The following is an 18,902-nucleotide window of genomic DNA, read 5'->3' as shown; positions in this document are numbered from 1 at the left end:
TATTGACTTCTGTGAAAGCTGTGAAATGCAGTGTTGTAGTTTTTTTCCACCAGAACTTTGGGTTATTCCAGACCAAATAAATAAATAACTTGCATGTCCGTTTGTTTATGTTTTGTTTGGCTTCTTCGTGAACATAAATAAGAGCATAGGTCTCTGGTATTGTTAGGTATCAAACACAGACTACCCTCCACTTAAGCAGGTGTGTACAAGGTGAAACCGAAAGTTGCACTTTAAATGTAACTGAAAATAATAAATCAGGATTCATGTCACACTACTACTTCTGTGTTTATTTATCTTATTTACCTGTTATGCTATATTGCATAACTATAAACAGCACTCTGTAGTCTTGTAGTCTTCTTTCAATGTATTCAGCAGTCAAGAAGAGTGGTGGTCATTAGCATACAAAATCAATGCCCAGAAAATCTAGCAGAGATTTATGAATGGTGTTTACATCTTTGCATAAAGTTGGTTGGACTTTCACACTCACAGATCTCACCAAGCCCCTGCTTCTTTATACCCAAAGTTTCATCTGGTTAAGACATTTGAGAGCACAATGGAGATGACATATTGTGAAATTCAGGTTTGGGTCCCAGTTGACTAATGTGCACTATGAGGTTGGGTATCTGTCTACTCCGGTCATTCTGAGGTGTACTAGTTGGATATGACACAAGACACAGTTAATGTAATGTAATGCTTGTGAGCCCATTTTAAAGTATTATTATTTCTATATATATATCAGTGTATTTGTTTATTTATTTACACAAATACTCAGCCACAGACACACAGCCACAGACACACACACACACACACACACACACACACACACACAGGATGGAAGGTGAAAGCAACAGTGGTTCCTGTGGTAACCAGAGCACTGGAGGTTGTGAATGGCTCCAGCAGGTCCCTGGAACAACATCCAAGATCTCCATACAGAAGAGTGCAGTCCTGGGAACAGCTAAGATAATGGATAATTAATAAGATAATTGCAGGACCCTCAAGCTCCCAGGCCTCTGGTAGAGGACCCAAGCTTGAAGGAAAAAGAGACCACCCAAAGGGAGTGTGTGTGTGTGTGTGTGTGTGTGTGTGTGTGTGTGTGTGTGTGTGTGTGTGTATATATATATATATATATATATATATATATATATATATATATATATATATATATATATATATACTGCTTTGCTGTGCAAGGAGGAGGAGCCACTTTATATATGAAAAAGTAGACATTCATGGAAACATTCATTTCATGCTAAGTGTAGATCAGTTCTTTTTTTGAGTTTCCATATTTCAGAATATTTCCATATTGCTGCCATAGCAACAACTGGCAATGCAAACAGATATGTCATTAATGCAGTGTCCATTAGTATTAACATATCTTGCCACTGGAAATGACAAATTCTTAATTCTGATGGTCTGAAGGTGTTCAACAAACTGATCATCAAGCCTTCTCTTGGTTTCTCCAATATAAAGTTGACTACATCTCTTACAAGCAATACAGTAGACAACTAGTACACACACACACACACACACACACACACACACACACACACACACACACACACACACACATATATATATATGTGATGAGGGTATTGTATTGTGAAATATTAGATTTTGAAAGGATGTAGGGAAAATACAATGCAATGAGCATTGTATGCAATGAGCAATGAGTTGTCTGAGCAGTAATAGAACTGTGAAAAAGGGATTAACAAAACATCAATGTTGTCTTTTTAAAATGTTTATATTTGTCATTAACAGCTCATGCAAAGATGAGCAATTCAATAGTCCAGTTGGAGACGCACTGATGATAAAAAAAACATGTTGCAATGTAAAAGAGGAATTGCTAATTTTTTGATAATTTTAATATATGAATGCATTGTTTTTGCAGGAAATACCAAACCGTTTTTGTCATTAAACCGTGTGTAAACAACAAGAGAGATAAATTATAAGGACGCTGTGAAGGTCAATTTGCATATCAGTGTCAGATTTTGATTTGTTCCGACATTACAGCAGGACCTTTTCCAGTGCATGCCATACCTCATTTGAACACAAGATGGTGCTTTTTACTTTAAAATATCTAAGCCAGACTTTTTCGAAACCGAATTTTGCAAGTAGGTCCAGTTTATTTTCGCCAACAGATCTGTATGGTTTTGTACATTCTTGCTATTTTTGTTTAAGCAAACTTGTTGTGAGCTGCAAGAATCAAGCATTTGAACACGTAGTTTTGGGAGGACACTCATATAATGTGTTAGGTTGGGTGCTGTGAGCGGTGCCCCCCAAAGCTGAAATGAAACTTACACCACTGTTTGAACATGAAAAATTCTAAGAATTATTTCATGGCGAACTAAAGCAAATCGAGTAAATATGACAATGATAACAATTTCTAAATGTCTAATTCTTTAAGCCTTCTGGAAGCTTCTATGAATATTTAAAAGTTATAGCTTGGAAAAAAGACAAAACTTTTCTTGTGTCTATTATGTTGTGTTAGGCTGGCTTGTCTGACCTGGTATTTAACACCACTTTATGGTTCTTTTTCTATAGCCTAGTTGTTATTAAATAAACTTGATGTCCCACCTTTGTCCATATAAAACTATGTGTAACAGGTAGGAAATGAATTGTAATCTTATTACTGCATTAGCCCCCAATGATCCCCCCCCCCCAATATTTTTTGAATCTCAGTATCAAGCTTCAAAAAATGGCAAAATAACATAATGATTTTGATTAATGCATTTTTATAATCCTGTTTATTATATATGTTTTTATGTTGACATGCTTGCAGAATTTCTCTATCACCCATAGTTTTTCTGTTCCAGTATACTCACATGTCATCGTGTATAGAATGGAAAAGCGGTATCACGGAAAGCGGATGGTCTCTATGTTGGCAGACTACTGCTGGACGCTGAAGAGGGACGTTCCTTAAGTCATTTAGAGGCAAAAAGCATACAATGTACATTTTAGAAATAAGTTTTACATTTTCAATGTATAAAATATACATGCCTACTTGATACAAAATGTAATTATCCCGTCATTTAAAAAGTACCATAAGGTCCACCTATTTTAGATTGTGAAACAATAAAAGTTAATTTTGTTGCCAGTGTAACCATTGCTTGAGGTACGCCCATTTTCAAATCCAGTAATCGCGATCTATATACCAACATAACTGCAATACATTATACATTATATATAATTTAAGATAGGACTCATTACGTACTCGATGAATTCCTATGTTATAACCGAAATTACTGTTGACATGGGCTACTTATTATTTACCACAATGTTTAGACCCATTCAACTGCAATCTCCTCGTAAGCGGCCACAAGGTGGAAGCAATCACCTTGCACTGCAAAGGCATCATGACGCACTGGGTTAAAACGCATTTAGCCTACAGTATGCTGGGGTGATACGATTTTAGTCTGCGCAACGGGTTAAAAATTGGCAACATAATTTAAATGTCGCGGGGAATCAAGACTAACTGCACTGGAATTAAAATAAACTCCTTATTCATCCAATGTGCGACAGAAATTAGTTGTTGGTTTCTGAGAAACTATTCCATTTCGACTATCGGGCCGTAACTTTAGGTTCGACCAGTGGACCTGGCCTCTATGTCCACAAACGACGTAGACATTTCAGTCAGGGAAAAATGTGTTGGTTCACTTTCAGTTCTTCGTTTTACGTGTTGATTCGCCAACAGACGGTTAAATACCTCGGACAGCTGTCTGATCCATCAAAACACTTGCTTTTGCCCTTTTTGAGTTTGAAGCTGAAAAGGTTCTACCATTTGATAAATTGATGTTATCATTTATCAGGGAATAACTAATGAAAGAATTATATAGGCTATATATTTTACTCATGAGCTCACGAGAGACAACCTAAGACATGACGACAACCCGTCCAAACTAACGTCACGATGTCCTGGATGCAGCACAGTCATGCCGGGATGACTTGGGTAGAACCACGGTTATTTTTACAGAAAGTGTTGGCCTAGTTAGTGCAGCTAGCCAACTGCTCATCATACTTTTAAAACAGCGGTGTCTAAAGCGCCAACTGCGTCATATTAAATGAAAGTAACTCACAACGGTGATTAGCATTCTCGCATTTTTTTCAATTACGAGGAAAATGTTATAGTTATGCTGTGCAAAATGAAATATAGGACTTGGACCAAACGTTAATGACCTTAATCTCCATATAAAATTAGGACCGTGGCCGATGGCAGTAAATGTGATAATCTATGTTGCGCTTCTCACATCTCGCAAGGGACATGCTGACAGGGTTTGTGTCACTTTGAGGATGCATCTCGCGAACATTTGCAGTTTCTCCCGCCAAGCGGAGCAACGTTTTTTTGAATGGAGTGTGGGTTTTCTCTCCTCTTGAGTTCAACTATAGGTCAAAACGTCCCTAAAAATCCCTTTAAAAATGCCTAAACATTTTAATAATAAATAGAAGTCCGCTAACGCAAAATCCAATTTTTTTAATCCAGAAAAATAAAATAAAATCAGGATTAACAGGATGAGTTTAATAACAACAACAACATCAACGACAACAACAATAATATTAATGTCATGTTTTGTAAACCGACGCAGCAGTTTTGTAAGGACTTATTTAATATCCGGAAGAAACTCAGGACTGCTTCGAGACGAGGTCTGGAAATGATGCAGACCGTGCCACTTTAACACAGAAACACTTGTCACTCTTTTATCCGCTATCCAAAGATTTTCTTTTTCAAATGTACTAAGTAACATCATTTCGAAAAAGGGGTTGCTTGGCCTAATCGATTTTAAGACGCTTTTCTAAAAAGCCCTTGGGAGCATTTTCAGACTGTGCACTCTGCAGGGCTATCTTTGATAAATATTTAATTCGTGTTGCTACAGAGGAATTCTGATTAACGCCAGAGTATTAGAGTCTTTAGACAGCAAAAGTAACTCACCCTTTTCTGTAAAATGTTGTTTATTAGCACCATCCGTGTATTATAGGTGCAGTTCATCTCAAACCTACATGCTAATGGGACTATATATATATATATATATATATATATATATATATATATATATATATATATATATATATATATATATATATATATATATATATATCTTATAGCTAGATAATAAAAGGCCACCACATTAACTTTTCAAATGCAAGCCTTCTTTTACAGTAAAAAAAAAAGATTCAAAGATTATTATTATTATTATTATTGGTAGTAGTATTATTATTAGGGTAGTAAAAGTATGCTGCTGCTGTTGTTGCTGAGCTTGTTTAATCAGCAATATGCGTTGTCGTTCAACGCAGCTCAAAATTGCATGCTATAGTTTTGACTTATAAATGGTGATAATGTTAATACCTTTGTATTCAGTGCCGATCTGCGCAATGCGTTCTTGCACGGATACTAGCTCATAGAGTAACGTCGCAGTTGCAGCCTGTATTTCAAAAGAACACTTGGAATGATCATCGTGTCATATGCAGCTGGCTGCACCGACAGTACACACTCATATCAAGGCCCTTTAACCGCGTGGACCAGCGTGCTTACCCACAGCACATGCCGTTAGGTCTTTGCCCCGCCATAATCGATTATAAATTACAGTAGGCTATATCAGATTTATATAATGCGGGCTGGTTTTTTTTTTGTCATTGTTAGTTGCTTACTGAAGTGAACTGGGTTGCTTACTGCATTGCTTACTGATGTGAAATGGTGGAAAAACTGTATAAGGTACATAATACATGGTCGTGTGCCTGTAAAATAATGTTCAATTGTGACTTTAGCAGAAGTGTATGTGAGACCGACCGCTAATGTCTTTGTAGGCTGCTCTACACCGAACAAGTTTTGCGGCGAATTTTGAAAATGACGCAACGGATGACTGTAGCCAATCGGAGCTGAGAACAAGGATCTATATTTACATGATCTTCCCTTTTTAGGATAAATCCCCGCCCTCGTCAAGTCCATGCTGGTCCCCCCAGAGAGTACGAGAGGCTCCGAACCCGAGAGAAGGTGCGCTCCGCTGGGACGGAGGAGGCATAAAGAGACGGGGAGGGAGGGAATGAGATTTCTTGCTACCCAATCCCCCTTTTCCCCAGGGAGAGCCAGCCTTCCCTGGTCCATCCCTCCCTCTTGTTTGGTAATCATTTCATTTTACTCCTTTTTGAAGCAGTCGTCCGTTTTATCCCACTTTTCATTCCACAGTCCCGTGCGCGTATGTTCGCCTTCTGAGCAAGTTCGGTATCTATCCTCCTTCTCCCCACGAAGAGAAGGTTTTCTTGATCCCGGCTGATCGTTTTCCTTTGAGATGCTTTACAGCTCTAGCGCTTGTCTTCTCTCCACCCTCTTTTAACTAGAGACCGGTTAATCTTGAGTGAACCGAACTTGGTTTGGAATCTAAAATAAAGAAGAACACCCCGAGGGATACGGCGCACGTCTTTGGATAAGGACCGCTATCGCTTTCCCTTGTTGCACTTCGGGGAAGGTTTTTTTCCCCCCTTTCAGTTGGTTTTTGTTAATCCGGGTGGCCTTGTTCCGAGAGTGCAGGAGGATTATTCCACGCGATCTGGTGCTGAGAGACATCCCCACAAGGCTATTTTCATGTTTTCCATCCAGGACGGTCTCCCACGGGGAGCGTTGACCATGAAAGAAGAGCCCCTCACGAGCGGCATGACGCCGGTCCGCTCGTGGATGCAGAGCGCGGGGATACTAGATGCCAACACAGCAGCGCAAAGGTAAACACCAAGCTCCAAGTTTTGGTTATTTTCGGGTCTGGTGCTCAGCGTGAAACACACTGCGCTACCCGTTTAACGCAATGACCGTGGTGTGCGTGGCTACGCGTTAACGGAAGTGATTCCCCTCGTCCCCGCACTTATACGCGTTTAGAGGTCAAACATTGTGGCAGAACGGGGAGAATATATGCTCGCGCACAATCGCTGCACAAAGCACAGTCCATCTGTAACCACGTAGTTTGGTCTCGACACTGTTGCGTATTGCAACAAATGAACTATGGCCATGGATATCGTGCTTCGGAACACTCAGAATATTTGCAGCCGCTTTGCGCAGCCTGTCAAAGTTGTTTTGGCCCACACGTTCGTGCATAACTCAAAAGTTTAAAAGATGACCACGCTTCTACAGTACATATCCATTCCTGGAGCAGGCAATAGTTTTTACCTGATCTGTGTTGAAACTGAGGGTGGCGGCTGGCTGGTCAGCTTTCAGATACTGTTTCACGAGAGGAATGCCCCCTTGCGATCCGAACATTTGGCTTGAATTTACAGTAAAAATATTGACTCTGATTTGCAAATAACCGAAACGCTGATATTTATACAGCCTTCCCGCGCATTGTCGAATAGAAAAGAGCCAATCACGCGCACCAACTGACACTTTGCTTTGCATTTGCTCAACTATTTAACTTAAGGGAACAATTGTAGTATTCGGCGTTTGATTTCTTATATTAAGGGCTCAAACAGAAGGTTTTTTTCTTGTGAGAAACATAGGCTACTTGTGAAAGGAACAAAAAATATTGATGCGAAGAAACTAAGTTTAAAACAACCTAGACAAGGAGAGAGCGCAATATAACAGTATAGAAAGAAAAAGGCGCTGTTTTCTTTTTGTCGCTGTTGTACAATACAAACAAATCGAAAGTGTCCGCACCTAAAAGTTAGAGTTCTGCTAGGTTTTGCTACTGTCACCACGCTTTCCCAGTTCCATGTCCTCGCGCGTGTACGGAGGCATTTGCAGGTTGTTTGTCACTTGGCGGAAACGCGTAACCAACATAACCTACATGTTGTAGACCGATGATGCCCCAAAGATGCCGACAGGCAAACGGCGCTTTATTCGCGAGGCTGCATCGCATCTCGTTTGTTGAGTGAGGCTGTGACACAGGTTGACATGCAAATTATATGTTTTGCTTAGATGCGCGAATAAATCCACACCGCAAACAGCCCTGGAAGTGGAATCATATGGTCTTCAATGCACCAAAATAATAATACTTTTATACCCTTATAATAGTTACAAAATTGGGGTCTGCGCTGACATTCTACAGAACAGAGGGAATTTTCAAAACAGAAAGTGAGACAAAGAAGCGAACGCTACTCTTTATTTTTTGTTTTTTTGCTTAAAATTGTAATTTTTGCTAATTAAATGCAGCTTTTGTGAGACATGGCTCGAACTTAACCTACTGGTAACCCCTAAAACGTGTACGTACACGCGAGATAAAAGTAGCAATTTTTAAAAAAATCCCATATGCAAGCAGTGGCCGCAATTAAGTTCCGAGATAAGACTTTAAGGTGTAACCTTAAATAAATTCTTTGTATTTTTTGGACTGGCTATAATTTTGTAGACAAATGTTTGTAGGCTTTAAAGAAACAAGTCAAGTGTATAATTTAATATGTCAGGGCGCATCAGGTAGCTCCAAACGCACTCGTGAAACTTCGAAAATATAATTCTAATTGTGTAATAAAACAGAGCAAGTTTATGTGAACATAGTACATGTATAAGAATATATGAAATGTAGTAAAGGCCAATCAGACAGCAAAAACATGTCCTGGATATTCGCGATGGTGAATTAAGATGCGTTCTTTTAATGAGTGAGGCGATTTAAATACTTCAGTGCAATGCCATATGAACATTTTTGTAACATAGGAAAATATAGCCAATGGGTAAATTAAGCACACAGAAAATCACACAAAGTATATATTTGTTTAATTAAAATTATATAGAACGTTATGGCCCACAAAAATGGGGGATTTCTAAGGCCGGAGATTTGTACAGTTCCTTTAAAGTTGTTGCAGGATGATTCCCCGGGCTATTAAATTATCTACACAGCCTCGTAAACTTCTCCATTAGTTTGGCTTATCGAATTCATCACACGGAAGATTGTCACGTCTGCGTTCAGCCGCTTTGGAACATGACAGGGAAAAGTCATTTTCAGTCACAGCCTTTATACCTTAACACTGATAACAAGCAGGCGGGGAGCGTGCCTGGAAATCTAACGTTAAGTGATTAACCTGCCTCTGTTTTGCTTTGGTACCGTCGGAAAAAAATGGAATTTGACTCATTAGCACAGGCTGCGTGGGATAAAACCTCCAGTCTAAATTATTCATGTAACGGAACAGAAACATTGGCTCAGTCTGCGCCAATAATAAATCAGCTGCTGGAACATCTGCTTTGGTTTCATTGCCATTATATGAATTACAGTTTGATTTCAGGTGCACGAGGCAGCCTGCTAACTGGCAAGTCCACGCGCACCGCAGGTCCGCGGAGGATCCGCGCGCAGCGCACTTTCCCATCCTCGCGCGGTTAGAGCAGTTGGATAACCATTGATTGGTGCTATTTCTGTGACTTGATGGAGAGTGGCTTTTCCCAGTGATCCGATCTATTTGACGACAAGAACCGCTTTAGTTGGGAGACAGGAGAGTTTCCTTTCACACCTGACTGTGTCCCTTTGACCAATCTTTAGACACAACAATCTACACACGGTAGTCCAACAAATAAAGCCCGATTTTCCCCAGCCTTTTGTGAAGACTATACAGACGCAAACACATATAAACTAGTTTACAATATTTTGATCAAAATGTTTTATCCTTACAGAACGACTAGCAGGCTCATAACAATCTCAAATATTGAATGAATCTAACTATATATATATATATATATATATATATATATATATATATATATATATATATATATATATATATATATATATATATATATATATATATATAATTTTATTTTTTTTCTAATATTGTATTTATTTAAAAATACAATATTTGTATTTTAAATATACATATTTTTGTACTTGTGCAATACATAATCTTAGATACTTTTAACTCTCATGGACATATCAGCAAAAAAATCCAAGAACTAAATTAGTATTTTGCATTGCAGGATACTTTCCAATTTCCAGTAGGCACAAATTATGCAAATAGACCGCCAACATAATTTCCGATAGATTATAAAGCGATTATTTTTGCCATACAACACAATAGGAGTGTTATCAGGTTACTACTTCATAAATGTATGTCAGCGGGAGGGACATGGCTCTATGGCCACTGGCAGTCTTACTACAAAGTTATTTTTATTTAAAATCAGTGAATTAATAAAATGAAGGATGTGCTGCCTTGAACAAGGAGACTTATATCAAGACTGATGTGTGTGTGTGTGTGTGTGTGTGTGTGTACGTGTGTGTGTGTGTGTGTGTGTGTGTGTGTGTGTGCGTGTGTCTGTGAACACGTGTGTGTGTGTGTGTGTGTGTGTGTGAACATGTGTGTGTGTGTATGTGTGTGTGTGTGTGGTACAGGTGTGTTTTCACACTCTTCCTGAGGTGCTGATGAGCTGGCTGTATGGAAGTGTGAGTTGAGGCAGTCGAGACATGTGCAGCCTCCTGCCACTGATGTGCAGTGCTGCATCTGTCCCCCTCTGTTCACCGGCCACTGTGTGTGTGTGTGTGTGTGTGTGTGTGTGTGTGTGTGTGTGTGTGTGTGTGTGGTGAGGGATGGTTCCAGCAGAAACCGCTGTGAGACGTTGTGCTGGGAGTACTCACCTAACCTGCTTGGCCTTTTGGTATCACGTGTATTTCTGCAAAGTCCGTTCAGAGTGTGGAGTTTAGTGTGTGTGTGTGTGTGTGTGTGTGTTCAGTGTGCTAGCTGGAATCTGATGCAAACTGGATTAATGTTGATAGAGTGGAAGGTGGAGACAGACAGAGTGATCTGAACAGATTGCCTGTTGCCTGGGAAGCTTGGTGGTGGGTGTTTCTAGTGGATCACCTATCCCCAAAACTCTGTTTCCCTATCTCCTGCTTTCCCTCTCAGGCCATGGGGTGAGTGTGAGGGCTGCACAGCTGGAGAACAGATTTCACTTGACCCCCTCTTCCATTCCCTACCCGACACTGTAAAACCTGGCAAAGTGAATTATGTCGCCTCTGTTCTGTCCATGGGGAGGTTTCGGACCTAATGAAGTCCAGACCCTGGGGCTTTGGAGCAAGAAAGAGACAGAGAGAGAGAGAGGGATAGACAGAGAGGCAAGGGGGAGTGATAGAAAGAGAGAAAAAGAGCTTGCATAGCTCAGGGTCTGGTTCAAACCCTAGTGAGCATCTACTATCTGCCTATTTTCCATTGACCGTCTCTGAACTGGAAAACTAGTTGAAAATATATCTTTAAAATAAGGCATTCGGGTTTTTAACAGTCACACAGCTAGATTGACTATACCACATGCGACACAGCCAGAAAGGGAACGGGGAGAGACACAGAGATGGTACAACTGAGCTAGCAGCACACAGCAAGGCGAACTGTGCCTTGACGCTTAACACGGCGAAAAATATTTACGTTGTCAACAATCTATCAGAGGATGTTAAACACGCACACACACACACACACACAAAATGCGCGCGCGCACACACACACACACTATATGCCTGGCTTGTGTTGTCGCCAGCACCTGCAAAACAGGCCGTCGGTGTGGTGGAATGCGACGACAGTGGAACAAGTGTTTCTCTCCAGCTGCCCAGAAACGTGCAGGCGATTAGCAGTGGACCACCAGGCCACCTCCATAATGACCCCATTAGAAACATACAGGTGACCAGCTAATGGCTTCAGCTGTAGGCCACTAATGATATTTGAAAATGAGTGTGTGTTTGGAGTAGGGGTAAAGGGATGTGTGTGGTGGTATGGCAGGTGCAGCAACACCAAGCTGAAACACACACACACACACACACACACACACACACACACACACACTATGGCACAACCCCTTACAAAAACAATAACCTCGCCACATTTTCAGGCTCCAACCATTCACTACTCAAACTGGCTTCCATGATAAGTATAAGAAAAAAGGAGTTCACAACAAGCAGATAGACATCCGATTGATCCAGCCAGCTCATTTTCAAACCCTGAAACACGTTCTGTTTCGTTTGTGGGTAAAGAAGCCAAATAATACATTATTTTACTTTGATTTGAATTTTATTTTTTACAGAGGCCTCCTACAGGGCTTTAGATCCGACGGTGTTAGGAATGGGGAGTTTCTGAAGAATTAACACCCAAAATTTGACGCGCGCACTCAGCGCGAAAACTAGGCATGATATTGTTAAATTCCATTGTGAGTAAAAACAAAAACAACAAAAAAAGTTCATTCGTCGTCACGTTTTCAGTTAGTGTGTCTTTAGTGTGTGAAACGGTTCGCCAGTAATTTACCACAGACCGGCTCTAGGAAACGACGGAGCACCGTAGCTCGTCTCGCCGCAATTGCAAACAAATTAGACATGAGCTGCGGGCGTTCCGCGCTTCCTCGGGAAAGAACCGGTGTGTTACGGTTCTGCAAAGCCTGACGACGCCATCAGCTGTTGGACTGACGGCGTGCGTTGTGTGTCATGCGATGTTTGTGGTCCCTAACTGCGAATTTATGTTAGGCCTAATGAAGTATATACTTGTAAAGTTTTATACAGACCACGTATAAATATGTATACTATGGAAAATAATGATTAAGCTTTTGCTTCATTATAGATCTGAAATTCTCTTATTTGATCTGTGAGAATTTAGCAGATTTAACGGTACAGGTTAAACTGTAAGAATAACTGCGTCGATAGAATATGCCGACCCCCAACGCAAACAAAACAAAACAAAACAAAACAAAACAAAACAATACAAGTAAACAAAATGTGAACGATTGCGTGAGCTCCCGTTCCCGCCCGTGCGTTTGTCCCCGGCGTGTCGCGTCTGTGCAGCCTGCAGACTGTGGAGAGAGCTAATGATGAACTGACAGCGCGGAATTGGATTAGCCGCACGTGCGAGGGGTATCGCAGCGCGCGCGCGCGCGGCGTCTGTGAAACAGCGTGTGTACCGCGTGCGTCTGTTGACCGAAAAGCTCTGGTGTTGAGTGCTGTAATCAGAGAGCAGAGAGAGCGACTAATACCCCCCACCCCCTGACCACACGAAGGCAATTCAGATCCCCTGTAAGAGCATGATAATAACACCACAGCCTCGAAGAGGACAGCGCTTTTGTATAGTTTAAGAAACGCTGCTGGATGCTGTGCGTCCTGTCAGAAACACCACGGAGGTTTAGAGGTTACAGCATCCGTGGAACGTCTGAAAACTAAAACCGCCTTTTGCTAGTAGCCGGTTGTAAACATTCCGGCATAATCGGGGGCAAAATGACACTATTTATTTTTACTTTATTTTCTATACCAACTGTCCTTTTGTGACTGCAAAATGCGAGTGTTTGTGTTTGAAGGTGAGTCTGTGTGTGTGTGTGTGTGTGTGTGTGTGTGTTTGCATGCGTAAGAGTGTGTATATGGTCACAGGAATATATTCTTTGGAAAGGTGTTGAAATAATACTGGGGTTATTCAAATATTAACTGTTAAACTGCTATTAAAATGATATAAAGTTGAAATGCGGCGTGTGTGTGTACAGAATGGGGAGCCGGGTAAGCAGTGCTGGATGCTTGCTTCTCAACCCAGCATTAAAACAAGGCACCTTAGAAAGCACAGGGTTGCTATAGGCCTCTCTCTCACACCTGTGTGTGTGTGTGTATGGCTGCATGTACGGTTTGTGCGCGTTTGCGTGGCATGTGCACATGTGCTAGTGTCTGTGCATTTGTGTGTGTATGTGTAACATGCATGCGTGTGTGTGGCTGGTATGCGGTTGGCACGGCTAGTGTCTGTGTGTGTGTGTGTGTGTGTGTGTGTGTGTGTGTGATGTGTGTGGGTGTACGTGGGGGGGGGCACATTCAAAGCACGCGTGAGTTCATTTGTGTATGTGTGTGTGTGTGTGTGTGTGTGTGTGTGTATGTGTGTGTGTTTATGCGTATGCATACTTGTTTAACACAGTGAACAGGCCTCAGCAATGGTATAGGCATCTGCATGATATAGGTGCCAGTTCATCGCTCCGAGGTGTGGCAGGAAGGGCCGTTTGGGCTTTTGTGGGACTCAGGGGGGGTGGGTGTGTGTGAGGGGTAAAGTTGGCACGGGCTGTTCTTGTCCTGTCTCTACGCTCGATGGCGGAGCACGATGGAGCATGGCGGAGACGAAGGCAGGCAGTGCTACACTAACAACCTTTCTCTGACTGCTCAGATTTGTCTCATAGAACAAGGCAGAGAAATATCAAAAGCCTCTCACCATTCCCATTGCTGTGTGTAGCGCTGAGGTTCTGGTTCGCCTCTGTGAGATTTGGGGTTTGTTTTTATTATTCTTTAGGGGACTTACCCTGTTGAATTAGACCGCTTACTGTACGCTGTTTGTCAGTCAGATGTTGAAATCGGACACTGCTGAAGATGCATTTGACTGCAGTGCATGTATGCTGGAAGACCCAGACAGCTGAGCTCACACGCACGGTTTTATGAAAACAGCTGCAACACAGTGGACGCTGCAAGCTTGCATTTACTGCTTTACGTTTATGATGTTCCAGTCAGCATAAGTAAATAAAATAAATGCTGCTCAGGTGCTCGCTTTGAAAAAAAAAGCCCCCTAATGAGGTTTTTATAGTGTGTGAGTGCAGAGAGCAGTGGAGAGAGGCTGCGTGAGTGTCCCCTCGTGTTGCCGTGGTGTGGGCCGCGTCGGGACACCATGATGGCAGGCGGTGACGTACCTGGTCACCGTGGGCCTAAGCTTCCATGTTCCAGTCCTCGCTCCTCTCCATTCTTCCTTCCTCCCTCCTCTTCCTCGCAGCCCTGTGACGTCCCAGCATGCCTGACCAGTGCCCAGCGAATGAGGTCCAAACCATCCGAACGTCTGGGGGGAGACGGGTCCGAGCACATGCCGCCCCATGCTCATGACCCCCCCCCCCCCCAATCACTGCTGAAATGCCTCGTACCACTGGGGTACATATGTACCAAAGTAATTTTATCTCTCTTTATAAAATAAATAATTTGCTACACTCACTCTCTTGTGCTCTCGCTCTCTCCCACAGAGAATGTATACAGACTTTAAATACACCCGAGCGGAGATATCAGATACGGAGAGAAAACAGCTACGATTTTGATGATTATCTTTGTATAAACAAGAGTACAAAGAGCAGCGTGCCCTCCTGCTGCCTGTGCAGTTAAAATGGCTTCTCCACAAGGGCAAACTCTCTGACTCCTGTTCATTCTGCTCTCCTCCTTTTGGACATTTCAGGAAACTGGTGAGACAAGTTTGGAGACAAGGTATGAAAGAGAAACAGCCTGTGAAAATGAACAGACAGAGAGAGAGAGAGAGAGAGAGAGAAAGATGGAGAGAGAGATTTTCAATTATTTTTTGAATTAGCATTGTGGCCCTATGCCAGGCTAGAGATCATTTTTTTCTGCATCACACTTGTATAAACAGACAGCTGGAGTAGGGGTCATTAGAGAGAGGAGGAACGGTAAAGAGACCCACAGTGAGAAAGAGAGACCTGATTAATGTCATTGAGGTGTTGACCGCCAACTCCTAGCCCTCCCAGGTCTTTCTGACACGCGCACACACACACACACACACACACACACACACACACAATTCTGCATCCCTTTGGTCTCAGACAAATAATATACACACCCCAGTTGAGTCCACCAAAACCACAGTCTAAAACAAAATGAGTTAAACTAGAAAAACTAGAAAAAAGTACTGAAGCCATCAAAGAAGCTTAATGAATTATAATATTAATCCCAAATCTTAAATATTTTGTCAGATAATGACAGCAACATTCAGTTATTTAGTTGCTAGTAAAATCAGTGAATGTAGGTATGCAATCTCTCTCTTTATCACCCCCCAACACACACACCCCTTCAGTGACAGCCAGGACTCTTGGCAGAGTTCACAGAGTGTCCAATGTGTTGGCAGGTCTTCCTTCGCCGCGGGTTCCTTAGCTGCCGACTCTGGAGTGCTGCCGTCCCCAAAGTGCTGGGGCCCTCCGGCGGCGAGGGCCTCATTGCCGCGGGTCGCTCCCTTCTCTTAGTTATCATAATTAGCATTCGCTGCACCATGTTCGGCCCTGCTCCAGCCGACAGAGACCCGGCTACAGCCCCGTGCCCCACCCTTCCTCCCGTACCCCCATCCCTCCGCCCATACCCCCACCCCTCCGCGCCCTGCTGAGAAATGCTAGCTTGCTTTCTTCTGGGAATTCCTAGAGAAATACATCTGCCTTTGCCCAGACGCGAGGATATGGTGGAATCGACTTTGTGAGAGGTTTTGGTTGATTCACACAAGGGACCGGTAATGAGGGGTGGGGGGTGCAGAGGAGCATGAGGGTTGTGTGTGTGAAATTGCGTTTTAGGTATGCTCTTGTCCTCTCTGGCTGTATTAGAGTCTGAGAGCAAGTTGTAAGTGTGTGTGCCTGTGTGTGTGTGTGTGTGTGTGTGTGTGTGTGTGTGTGTGTGTTTGTAATGCATTTGTAGCCATGTCTACTGACTGCTGATTTGTATTATGCTCTGTGTATGTATGTGTGTGTAAATGTATGTGTTGCACAACCACAGTAGTTATTTCAGGATGAAGTGAGTGAGCATGTGCGTGACCCCCCCCCCCCCCCCCCCCATTCTCAGACAGTGAAGTTCATGTGGCGGTAATTCACATAATTAAAATAATAACGCTAACGAGCTTTCCTTGTCGACAATGTTCGTGCACATAAAGCGAGAGTGGCCTAGCTCACAGGGCATCTCTCATGAATGGTCAGAGACAGTAGGGCAGGGCTCATACCTGAGCAGGTATTGTGCGCGCGTGTGTAGACCTCTGATGAACTATGCGCGTGTTTGGGAGTGACGCCATAGGGTTATTTTTCATTCTCTTGTCGCGTATGGAGTTCAGGTGGGTGGTTCAAGGAAAAGGTTTACGACAAACAATAAGATGTAATTGATAAATATCCGCATCATTATTAATAGCTACAACATCAGAATTTTAAGAACACAATACAGTTAATGCATCGTCAAATTACACAGGAGTTGTTCTGGTGTTTTATTTTATTTGGACGGTGATATTTTTTCGCATCGTGTCTGAAATTCCGGTACTGCCCTTTTGAATCTGATAAACGCATTAATGTGAAATGAAATTGTAGCGATCTGAGAGATCACAAGACGGGCGGACTTGCATTCAAATCTCCACTGCTCGAGATCCTCAGGAGATGCTGCTGAAAATGACACGCCATCTACTCCACGTGGGGAATTCGTTCTCACCGAACCGCGCGTGGAATCGGGCCTAACAGCCGTGTGTCGGGTCGGAGTTCAGCACTGCAGCTGTAGGGCTGCCGTAAGCAATGAATAAACATTTATGCATGGGCGTATTTCAGAGAGTCGAGTAAATGTGGGACTGCCTCGTTGGAGCGGACAGTAAATATGGTATAGCAGATTTAACGGAGACTGCAGAGACCGTGAGCTCTTATCATTGTTTGCTTTAGTGATTGAAGGTGAAAACAGTGTGGATTACTAACTTAGGGTGCCAAATGTCACTTCTATTTGGCAGTGATACATTTAGTTGGAGTGCACTGAAATAAATTCAAATGCTTTCACGGACTCGATGTATTTATTTTTAAATTTAGGAAATATTTAGTGAATGCATTAAGCCGTAAGCGTAACTGACATTTCCGGTATTTAAGCTTGAATTTTTGGCAGGCTGCGTTAGGAAAGAAAAATACATTAAACTCTGATAAATAGTACAAACTGTTTCGCATTTTACTTTCTTCTGTCTTAGCCTCATTCTTTCTTTCTTTCCCTCGCTCGCTACCTCTTTCCACCTCTCACTCCCAATGCCTCTTTGTATGCTTCTCTCGCACGCCTGGCCCACGTGTGTCTACTCTGTCAGATAGCTGCAGATAATCAGTCAAATCCCGGAGACTAGGGAACGCTACCGGCCGAGTGATTGACAGGCGAGCGGCCGGAGTAGGTGTGAGGCCGAGGTCGGCCCCTCTATTCGCGGTGCGGCTCCTCCTCTCCACGCCACGCCGCTCTAATCGATGCTGATGCGTACGCAGCGAAGCCGGCTGGAGGCTTTCTATTGGCCGGGACCCAGGGGAGGCTGGCCGGGGAGAGGAGCCTGTTTGATTGGCAGGCTGGGAGAACGCGAAGCACCGTAGAGGGGCTGCCAAAGCACGGCATACCCAGCAGCGGCAGGAACAGACGGGGCCTTCTGGGCTCTCCTGCCACAAACCTCCACCCGGCCCAATCTTGCCTGCCGCCTCCACCTCAGCCCACACCCCCACCCACCTGCACCAAATTCCGATTGTTCAGGTGGCAGAGAGGATGGGCACAAATGAGATTGTGGTGCACGCTCACAAAAACACACATGTGCACGTGCGTGTGCACGCACACACACACATACTCAGTAAAAAAAACCTTTATGCTCCAAAATATCTCTCATTACTGGCCTGTTGTTTTGCTTCCTCTGGTGTTAAAATCTGGCTCTCAGCGTGGACTGATCAAAGTCAAAACTGGATGTTGGGTCCTTGAAGGACATAGACATGTGTGCAACAATAACCACAACAATGAGAACACAGCAGCAAAACAATAAACGTAGAGTAGGAGGCAAACAGAGATTGGTGGGTGTAACAGAAAAGAGAGGAACAGAGCAAAAGACACCCAAACAAATCATACAACGTATCTTATTTAGGTGAAATGTCACAGTTCCTGAATTTTTTATTCCTCTCCTCTCCTCCCCTCTCCTCCCTTCTCCTCCCCTCTCCTCCCCTCCCCTCCTATCCTCTCCTCTCCCCTCCTCTCCTCCCCTCTCCTCTTCCCTCCTCTCCTCTCCCCTCCTCTCCTCTCCTGCCCTCTCCTCTCCTCTCCCCTCCTCTCCTCTCCCCTCCTCTCCTCTCCTCTCCCCTCCTCTCCTCTCCTCTCCTCTCCTCTTCTCTCCTCTCCTCTCCTCTCCTCTCCTCTCGCCCAGCGGGGTGGGTTTGGCTCGAGCACACTACGAGAAGCAGCCTCCGTCCAACCTGCGCAAGTCCAACTTCTTCCACTTCGTGCTGGCTCTGTACGACCGACAGGGCCAGC

At 43.2% G+C, this 18,902-nt stretch overlaps 1 protein-coding gene across 3 annotated transcripts in view; it reads left to right on the top strand.

Moving 5' to 3' along the window:
- The first annotated feature begins 5,185 nt into the window (after positions 1 to 5,185).
- LOC113592241 (transcription factor COE3) overlaps positions 5,186 to 18,902 on the top strand; it is a 95,826-nt gene continuing 82,109 nt past the window's right edge. For all 3 annotated transcript variants that reach the window (XM_035525766.1, XM_035525773.1, XM_035525756.1), the window contains exons 1-2: positions 5,186 to 6,705; positions 18,796 to 18,902. The exon at positions 18,796 to 18,902 is cut by the window's right edge and continues 50 nt beyond it. In XM_035525766.1, coding sequence (XP_035381659.1) covers positions 6,572 to 6,705; positions 18,796 to 18,902 — 241 coding nt within the window. In that variant the 5' untranslated portion in view covers positions 5,186 to 6,571. The remainder of the gene's footprint in view (positions 6,706 to 18,795) is intronic.

The sequence above is a fragment of the Electrophorus electricus genome, chromosome 1 (assembly GCF_013358815.1).
Source record: "Electrophorus electricus isolate fEleEle1 chromosome 1, fEleEle1.pri, whole genome shotgun sequence".
Lineage (NCBI taxonomy): Eukaryota > Metazoa > Chordata > Actinopteri > Gymnotiformes > Gymnotidae > Electrophorus > Electrophorus electricus.
Note: the sequence above shows the minus strand (reverse complement) of the source record. Positions and strands in the feature narration are given on the sequence as shown.